The following is a 10,327-nucleotide window of genomic DNA, read 5'->3' as shown; positions in this document are numbered from 1 at the left end:
TCCCTGTAAGTCATCCAGGCTGCCTTACTACTGCTCTTCCTATGATGATGTACAAGCTCTGTTATGCATGTATTTGTGGAGGTTTTTCTTCATCCGTGGTTCTTATATATGAGGATTTTTTGTTTTGTTTTATTTTTTAGTTTATTTGCTGACATAACTTCTGCCTTTTTTTTCATTTTCCCAAGACTGAATGATTATTTAATAAAAAGCATTCCACACTGTATAGAAACCAACACTCTCTCCCATAATTCTGTGTATATGGGACTACAGAAATGTCACTGTCCCTGTCCCACATCTTCAAACTGACATTCTCAGGTCACAACAATAAGTCTTCCTAATGGGGACCTTCTGGAAAAACAAGCTATTTCCTCGGCTCATATTTCCCTCTTTTTGTAGCAGGCACCAGCCACCTATCCAAGAAGTATATATTGGGGAGTAAGGAGGGTATCCATCAGCAAGCCCACAGCTGTTGACAGCCATAAGATTAGAGACAAGCACAAAGGGATAGGTCAACACACTGGCAAAAAAATCCTGTGACAGCTAGGGAATAACTCATTTCATTCATAGGGGAAACCCCACCGTTTGGTGCAAGGACATTGATGAGGTAGGCCACTGAGTTACAGAGCCACAAAGAAATGATGTTACCTAGGAGGCGAGGAATAACACCCACAAAAATCCTAGTATGTCCTCTTCCTGATAGATAGTTACTATGGAGTCACAAAGTGCATGGTACTTGGATTCTCTGCCAATGAATTGTACCATAGATCTCAGGGTGCTCACGTGAAAGGGATGAGTGATGAGAGTAGCAGCAGCAGAAGCCATCATCTCTCCAGTAGTCTCCTTAATAACTCGGTCAAAGATGAAACTTCTTTCTGTACATTTCCAAATCATGACTCCTCAACCTTGTCACACTACTGGTAATGTTGTAAAACTTTACCATGGACCACAGTTCCAAGGACCCCTGAACACAGTCTTGGAGTTAAGCCTGTGCACAACCCACACTTTCCATGGCTGTTTGCAATGTGCTGAGCCTAACAAAAAAGACCAGGAAGCTGACATACTTGCCGCCCCAAAATATTTCGTCCAACTGTTGGAGGAAGAGGCTCATATCCCACCTTCACATACAAGAGTGTCTGGGACAGGATGGTGAGACGAGAGCCCAGGAGTACCTGACTGGTAGCATCCGCCATGATGGCACCCACTGAGGGACATACAGACTGAGCCACCAAGCAACGGAGCCGGTCTGGGATCATGTGCCAGGGCCACGGGGTTCACTGGCCCACCCTCGTGTGTGCACACTCACTCCCTGCCCAGCTTCTGCCTAACACCTCCCTAACACCTTCAGAGAATAAGCATTTTCAAGTTTCCCCTAGAATGCTGCTTTTCAAAGTTTAATGTGCATACCAATAACCTGGCGATCTTGTTAAAATGCAGATTCTGATTCAATAAATCTGGGATTGGACCTGAGATTCTGGTTTATAACAAGCTCCCAGCTGATGCTGCTGGTGAGGCTGCAGGTCCCTTTGGGTAGCAAGGCCCTAGTAATTAGCTTGAGTAAGACATGGAGAGAGATGAAGATGAAGTAGCTAAAGACAGAGAAAAGAAGAAACTGAAAGAGAGATTATTTGACCCTCTGAAAAGATTCTAGGGCTTACCTGGTGGCACAGTGGTTAAGAATCTGCCTGCCAATTCAGGGGACACTGGTTCGAGCCCTGTCTGGGAAGATCCCACATGCCCCAGAGCCACAGCTACTGAAGCCCCCGGGCCTAGAGCCCGTGCTCCTCAGCAAGAGAAGCCACCGCAATGAGAAGCCCGTGCACGGTAACGAAGACCCAACACAATCAAAAAAGAAAAGAAAGATTCTACAGTCTGTCCCATAACTATAATCCCCAACACTAGGTTTAAAACACATTCACATTCCCTCTGAAGTAAGTCCAACTGATTGACAGCAAAGCCAGCAGTGCCGAATTAAACCCATCCTCCAGTATGTACAAAAGCCGATGTTACCAAAATTTTCCCTGGAATTGGTTAAAAAAAAAAAAGCCTTCAATATACTCAATATATAACTATAAGAATGTAAAGTTCTCTATAAAGACCAGACCACTTAATAAATGGTCAATATGAACTGATATATACTTTTTGAAGAGTGAAATATTTTATGATTAAGCATTGTTGCCTCAAAGGGAGTGGCTGTAGACATAAATTTCCCCCAGGTAAAAGCAACTCCTGGTAAATAGTTTATTTACTAGGGAAAGGGCCAAAAGGAAAGAGAGTTTCCTTTGTTAAATAATGGAGCACTGACAAAGCCAGATGGGTTGGTTACAAAACAAAGGGCTTTTGTAAAGGACTCCTCCCAAATATTTACATTAACTTAAGAAAAATATGAAAGTTTTACAGTGTATATCTCCTTATAATTTCACGGTAGTATTCAGGGACTACTACCATTTTTATTCTTTATCACTTCATTAAAATAGAATTTTTAAATTAGTTATTTGTTAAAATATGTGATGTTCTAAATTTAGATTTACTTGTAGGCTGTTCAAACACTCTACTAGTATACTATAAAATGCCATTTATCTCAGATATATATTATATTACATTTTGTTGTCCTATTAGGTTTGCTGAGTGTTAGTCACACTTTGAATAAGATTTATGGAGTTTCCATATTTATAAAGGGTGATCAGAATTTTGTTTCACTTGAATAGGAGGAAATGTAGTCATCGTCCACATATCTAAAATTCTACTTCTCTCAACTAGATGTAATGTAGCAATCTGGCTCACCACTTGACACCAATTTTTCTGAAAAATTGCTATGTCCGAGCCTCATATTAAACATTTTCAATCTTGGATTAGTTAGGACTGTAATTAGCATTACTTTTATTATTTATATAAATCTACCTAGGTAAAAAACAAAATGAGCCAAATATTGATATTTTTACCTCTCTTTTCACGTTTTCTGAACATATTATTCCTTGATTATATCAGTGTTTGGACTAAGACTTCCTCTCTTTAATAAATGTTGGAACAATTATTTTGGTAGGGCTATTATCCAGTTATTAAAATAGTCAAGGTAGGTAGAGCACTGCTATCATGATGAAATGATGAACTGAACCTGGAATTTTAGCACAAATAAGAAAGAACTCAATGTGATTTGTGTTTGCTTACATTTAGCATTTTCTCAATATTTAGATTTACTTGTATGCTGACAAATCAGATTGTATTATGATTTTGTTTTTAATGTAATTTATGGGGGGAAAACTCAAGGAAAATTTACATATAAAAGAAAAAGGAAGTCTGTAAATTTTGAATACCTACTCTTAGAGACAAAATTTCGCTGCATTTTCAAGGAAAAATCACAAGTTTCATCATATTGAGTTCTAAATCCGGAACAATAATAATGACGATGACAATAAGATGGCCTAATTTTTGAAAGTAAGGTAGATTCTCAGCTGCTTTGAAAATCATATTCTGCTTAAAGCCAAGAGAACTTATTTTGTGACCTGCTGGGCCCCTTGATCTGAGGCCATCTGTCAAGCATTGTATTTGAGAATCCTCATATAGAAAATTTGCATTTACTGTAAGATTAAGAGATTTAGTTATTGTTGTTACCAACTGTTTAATACAAAGATTTTTAAAACATATGTAAAGCTTTCTGAGAATGAAATAAAAGATAGCAAAGGGTATATCGCAGAAATTAGATTAAAACTTGAAAAATTGAAACCAGTCGCTGAAGACCACACACAGGTGATGTAGATTTGGGCTTCTCACATCTTGCTGCATTCACACCCTCACCTTGGCCTCATCTTGGTGGGATTTACTTGTCAGTCCCTTGACTTTGGGCTGAGTCATATGACTTGCCTTGGCCAACAGAACAGGACAGAAGTGTCAGTATGTCATTTCCAAGTGTAGGCTTCTAGAAGTCTTGCACATTTTATCTTGTCTCTTGTGCCTCTGCTGCTCCTTGGAGCATGAGAAGAACCTGCCCTAACTAGCTTGCTGGTCCAAGGAGGGTGAGAGACATATGGAGCAGAGCCAGCACAGGCCTGCCATGGGAAGCAGAGCTGCCCCAGCCATCCCAGCCTAGACCAGCTGAGCCCCAGCCAAGCCAACCCATGAATCTGTGAAAATAAATGGTTGTTCTTTAGAACCACTGAGCTTTGTAGTACTTTATTTGTGCTGAATTATTGTAGCAATAATTGATACACCCTAAAATTCAATTTTAAAATATGTGTTAGATATATGATGACAAAGAAAGAACCAGTTCACTGAATCTTTTGCTTTTAATTAGCTGTTGTGAATTCAGACATAGTCATCTGTACTGATTTAGTACTTACAACTATATTTTCACCAGTTTTACTTAGGACACAGACAAGAATTGTACTTTTCTACACAAGATTTCCTACTCAAAACTTTTCCCAAGAATTAAACTTATTTCAATAATACTGAATAACCAGTCAGATTGATTTGGTCTTGAATAACAAAGATTTGACAGGAAAATTATATAGTAAACTGATACAGTAAAAGCTAAAGGCTAAAGATATTATTCCACCATCAATATTTTGAGCTAATTAGAAGGATATAAGCCTTAATATAAGGCTATCAATGAAATATAAATGTTGGCAGAAGTTCTAAAGTTACATATTTGGAATTTGAATTTGAGGGTTTGTTATAATTCAGAAAGACCAGATAGATCTTATATGTCACCAGCAAAATCTTACCAGGATTATGTTTTCTTCCAGTTTATTGAGATATAATCGATACGCAGCACTACATAAGTTTAAGGTATATAGCATGATGATATATACATCATGAAATGATTATCCCAATAAGTTCAGTGAACATTCATCATTTACTATATATATAAAATTAAATAGGAAAAAAAGGTTTTTCCTTGTGATGAGAACTCAAGATTTACTCTTTTAACAATTTTCATATATAACATACAGCAGCGTTAATTATGTTTATCACTCTCACATTACATCTCTATTACTCTTATAACTGGGAGTTTGTACCTTTTGACTAGCTTCATCTAATTCCCCCTCCAAGGGAAAGAGGAAAACTAGTGAATGATGACACTTTTGAAATGTTTACTGATGTTCTTTTCTGGATGCCCATGGAGCCTTCCCCTACCTCACCTCCCACCATACCTAGGGAAGGATTATTACAACGAAAAAGCAGAGATAAGGCTTCTCTTGATTCCAAAAGCCTTGGTCCTGGGGGAATTCAGGGCATTAAAGAAATTGAGTGATATATGAGCAAGACTTCCTGCTCAAGGGAGACAAAATTAGGAAAATAAACAAAGTAATTTTTGGCACATGTGTATCCCTAGCATGAACCCAGATAAAAGAGGATCTGAGAGCAGAGGTACTTGTGCCTCCTGCTTCTGAGTAGAGATAGCAACCCTCTAGAGTTCCTCTGAATGGTGGTAGGGCATTTATTCTGTTCTCTACACCACATTTACCATAGGAGGCTCCATGATGCTGCATCAGGCCTGCCCACCCAGATTCATCAGACTTGCACAGAGCCCCAAGAAAAGGATAGAAGTAGCAAAAGGTGTCTCTAGCCCTAAGGGTCATATTGAATCAGCATGAGGACGTTATAGCAGCATCCTGAACGGACCAATGACAGACAGGATATGTACCTATCAGCAGATCCAAGATGTACAACTAAGGAAGAGACTCTCCTCCACAGACCCACCCTGAGACTCCTTGGCAATAAGCCCCTGCAACTTAGATGCAATACAACCTTAACAAAATGGAAGAAACTAGGACTTGATTGAGGTGAAGGTTCTGCCACCTGAAGGAATGGGGGTTTGTAAAAGAAATTAAGTTCAGTTATTAATAAAAGAGAAAGTTATACCTCACAGGAGACCAGAATAATATCTATGTTTTCCACTTGAAAAATCTGAAGCAAACCAGGCAAAACAAAAGTATTTGATCAGGCTTATGGTGAGTGTTCATTACACTATTTGGTATATCTTAGATGGTTGAACTATTTTACAATAAAAATACTATAAAAGAAAATACACTTATTTCAATCCTGAATCTGTGGACTGAAATTTGTCTCCTTAACCCTAGCATCTGTTTTGATTTAGGCAGTATCCTCAGTGGTTTAAATGCATCACTTCATTGAATGTTCATAGCACCCCTCTTGGGTAGACGTCAATTATATTTTTCATTTTACAAATAAAGAAAGTAAAGCTAATTTAAAGAAACAGTATAAAAAGAATACTTTTTCAGCCATCTTGATCAGATTTTTAAGATGTAGAAATAGTTGTCCTTTTTTTTTTAAGAAAATAAATAGAAAAAAATCATTTAAGAGAGTCAAAATGTAAAGACCAATGAATTCCTCAAACTGAGGAAGATTCCAGTGAGGCCTTCAAACCAGAACAGGGATAGGAAGGGACTGGGTGATGAGGCAAAGTCTTCTTCTAGAAAGCCATTTCTTTCCATGTATAAAATGGAAGGTATGGAAGAAGGTATGGCAGGTATGGGAAGAAGGCCTGAATGGGATCTGGGGTATGGGGGTGAATAGGGGGAGGTATGAGAGGTGGTGATGGTGAAAACAGGGTAAATACTCAGCTGAAACACAGATTGTAAAAATATTGCCATTTATGTACTTGTGTATAAATAGTCACTGCTCTAAAATGTACTCCCTCCCCTCCTGTCCTTCTCCCAAGGGCCCCCAACTCCCAATAAGCCAGCAGCTAGCTGGCAGGACACTAAGGCACAGCTCCAGTGCTGTGACTCAAGCCTAGAATGACTGCTTGGTGGCTCTGCCATACTAGTTATTAAATTGTTTTTATATCACACCTAGTGATAATTCTTATTATAATCTAAGCTACACTCACTTTTTTGAACTCATCAACAAAGGCACATTTGGGCAGTATCAAGCTTCTGAGTGTTGAGAAATCTTGGAAAGATGACTGCTTTTTTAAACCTTCATATCATTATAAGCAGTCAAACCTTAGACTCCTAATCCTGGAGTGGGAATGAGATGAAGCCAGCTGAGAGTATGAAGAGGACCTAGGGTGGAAGGGATGGGAAGAGGAAGCTGTGCTCAGGGGTTAGGGAGCCTAGAGAAAGAGATGAGAGAACACGAAAGGCAACAAACGTCATAGTATTGCCACAGCCGTCCTCATTACACTACTTAAGAATCCCACGCCCCGCAAGTTGTTAACAGGTGCTATAGTTATTTATAAATTTTAAAATGTTTCATTGCCCCACAAAACTCCTTAAGAACATCATTATCATGTATTTAAACTTCAGTTTCCTTATTTCGAAGACGGCTGGTTTGATGACCTGTGTCCTTTCAGCTCTCTATATAGTAACATATAATGCATGAGCTGACCTTTAAGGCTGCTTCCTAAAATAAAAAACGTAGAGGGCAAATGAGTTTCCATTTTCCCTTTTTTTTTTTTTTTTTTAGTAAATGATTTGGAGAAGTTATTAACTTGCCTCTAAGCCTAAAGTTATATCTGTGGGTATCAAAAAATATATATATCTTTTTACATCATCTATTCATTTCAAATCTCTGCTAACAGTGTTCTACTTCATCTTTTCTTTGTATCTCATGAAGTTGGATGGAGCCAATTATCCCAATCAGCTATTATAACCAGAATATGATCTGTTTCTCTTTGGTGCCAGCTTCTTGTTGGGGCAGGTTAATGAAGAGTTTGTGGTTTTTCTTCTCATTAGGAATTCACTTTGGCATTGACAACGCTTCACTGATCATTATGATTCCATGTGCTGTGCTGACTTTGGGGTGGACTTCCCCAGGGAGGCTGCTTTCCCTCCTTTGAGTGCTAGTTAAGCATTCACTCACAGGCCTCCCCACAAAGTCCATTCCTTGCTGGAATGCAGGACATGCTCTCTCCCTGTTCCTGTTGACTTTTTTCACAGTCAAGATTACTCACTGCAGCTGAAGACTGAATAACAAAAGATGGGAAACAGCTTCCACATTTTTCCATAGAACAAAACTCAACTGCTTTGCAGCCAACATTTTTATGAAGGAGGAGTTAGAGGAATAGCAATCTTTTCGCAATCATTAGAGGTAGACTAGGCACTACAAAACACACTGAGCCTGACACCTCCCTTTTCTAGAATATCATGTTTGTTAACATGTAATCTGTTCAAAGCATTTAGAAATGCAATTTGGCAGAAGTAAAATTAAGAAAACCCAACTTTGGGAAGATCTTTAGTATTCTAATGATGACTAGTCAGCATAATTAAAGTCATGCCAACATTTGTGACATTTTCTCTGCCATCTAGTTGAAATTGATCTTTTCTCCAAAAACTGTATTGCCTTTCTGCTATCAACAATAACAAAAACCTGTGCTTTGTCATTCTCTTTTATATGTTTATGTCTTCTCTCCACCTTGATAATCAACTCTAGGAGTTCCATCCTCTAATTCCCTTTCTCCTCCTCCTTCTGTGTCCATCCCCATTTTCCCTCTTCTAGACTGCCAGTATTTTTAATGTATCCTGTGCCCTTTCAGGTATAGTCCCAGCTTTTTCATTTCAAATCATAATTTGACTTTCGACTGCACGTGGAACGTAATGCAAAATGTCCTTTCCGTTTTAGGATAGTGAATCTCCTTACTATTGCCCCAAAGTAAAATGACTGATTATTGCTCAATTCATCTTGTGCCACTTTATAATAAGGTAAAGAAAACCCCGATTTAGGAACAGATAAAATATTTTCATTGCTAACAACTTTTTTAAAAATTCTAATCAATTACTAGAAAAACTAAGCTTCCTCTAACTCACAGCCAAGCACTTAAAAAAAAAAAAAGAATCTTCTCTGGTAAACTTGAAACTCCAATTAAATATTTGTACAATTGTAAATATTTTATGTATTTTGTAAATATGGCATCACCTGTTTCCTTTGTTCCGGGGGAGAAAAAGTAATAAATTAATAGAAGAGTTAAACATTTTTATTTCTTATTTCAAAGCATTTGAGAGACATTTCAGAAGTGGTTGGTAAACGTTAAATTCTGCATGCCTGCTTCTCCAAGTTTCCATCCACACAGACTAGATGTAAACCAGTGTCACCAAAAGCACACCACACACGCACCCACACAGATTCCTTCCTTGTGTTTAGATGTGAAATGCACCTAAAGGTTCCGGGTCATTTTTCATCCCTTCCTCTATGAAACAGGGAGATAGTTGTGTCTTAAGCAGCGATGGAACGTGGGCGATGAGAAGAAAAGGCTTAGAACAGGGCAGAATTCTTTCAGAAGCTCGGTTGCCCATACTGGGCATCTCTGCAGGCAATCGACTTCCTCCACTCCCCACCCCTGCTGGGATGATGCACTGCGAAAACATTAGCTCCCCTGCCCGGACGCCTCTCAGTGGCTTATAGTTGGAAAAATGTTGCCCCAGGTTTAAAATATCTGCCCAAGCAGCCCAGACGGTGAAAACGCTTTCTCATTGCTCTTTATTCCTTGCGAGCGCTCCCCGCCCTCTGCTGCCAAAACCTTGGGGATGTGCCTAGACCCGGCGCAGCACACATCCTCCATACAATAAAAGATCTTCCTTTCTCAGTTCCCTTAAATCACAGCCCAGGGAAATCTCCTCAGAGCCTTCATCCAGCCACGGGCCAGAATGTCGGGGGGCAAATACGTGGACTCAGAGGTAGGCTCGGGTGGGTGTGCTCCGGAATCGCGGCGCGCAAGAAGTGCTGCTTCTGCTATCTCCCACTCCAAATATTCCGACTGCTTTGCTTGCCTCAGCCCTCTCTCGACGTCGGAGCACTCCTCTCCCCTGGCATTGCTGAGGAATGGGTCTGGGCGGGGAGGTGAAGAGGAGGCAGGAATGTTTTATGTTTTCCTGTTAGGAAGGGGGTCAAGAGAGCCCCTAAGCTAGAGAATCGCGGAAAAGGGGGTCGTCGGGGTCCTCAAGTTGGGTCTGCCAGACCGAGGGCGCGTTTCTGAATGGCTCAGGGGCACTGCCTTATTGTGGGACCCCCACGGTCCGGCCCCAGTCTGCTGGGAGGCAGAGAGCCAGAGCAGAGGGTGGGAGCTCATTCACTCGCAGTCTTGGGGACAGTCCCCCCGACTCCCCGCCAGGCGCCTGAACCGGCTGGCCGGGGCGACAGCGCGCGTCTTGTTTGCACTTTCCAAAGCTCTTGGTGCTCGGTCTCCGCCTGGGTGTCGAGACCTCGTTTTCCCAAACTCAGCCGCCGTTCAGCGACCGGCCGGCAGCCTGGGAGTGACCTGAGGGTGGGTCGGGGGGTTGTGCAGGTTAGATACCGTTCTAGAGAGCTTAGGAGGGTCTGACATTTGGCTCGACCCAAAGATGGGGGATGTGGGATTGTGAGCACCAGG

The 10,327-nt window shown here is 40.4% G+C and overlaps 1 protein-coding gene and 1 pseudogene across 2 annotated transcripts in view; one reads left to right on the top strand and one right to left on the bottom strand.

Annotated features, from left to right (window-relative positions):
* Positions 1 to 297: 297 nt before the first annotated feature.
* Positions 298 to 1,190, bottom strand: LOC112408232 (mitochondrial carrier homolog 2 pseudogene; annotated as a pseudogene).
* An 8,353-nt stretch (positions 1,191 to 9,543) lies between these two features.
* The window catches only part of CAV1 (caveolin 1), a 33,714-nt gene continuing 32,930 nt past the window's right edge, over positions 9,544 to 10,327 (top strand). Inside the window, exon 1 of one of the 2 annotated variants that reach the window (XM_024757814.1) lies at positions 9,544 to 9,635. In XM_024757814.1, the coding sequence (XP_024613582.1) occupies positions 9,606 to 9,635 (30 nt within the window). In that variant the 5' untranslated portion in view covers positions 9,544 to 9,605. Of the gene's footprint in view, positions 9,636 to 10,185; positions 10,223 to 10,327 lie in introns of those variants that run through there. The other variant, XM_024757815.1, reaches the window with a different exon arrangement.

This window comes from Neophocaena asiaeorientalis, unplaced genomic scaffold (assembly GCF_003031525.2).
Source record: "Neophocaena asiaeorientalis asiaeorientalis breed wild unplaced genomic scaffold, Neophocaena_asiaeorientalis_V1.1 scaffold116, whole genome shotgun sequence".
Taxonomy (NCBI): Eukaryota; Metazoa; Chordata; class Mammalia; order Artiodactyla; family Phocoenidae; genus Neophocaena; species Neophocaena asiaeorientalis.
Note: the sequence above shows the minus strand (reverse complement) of the source record. Positions and strands in the feature narration are given on the sequence as shown.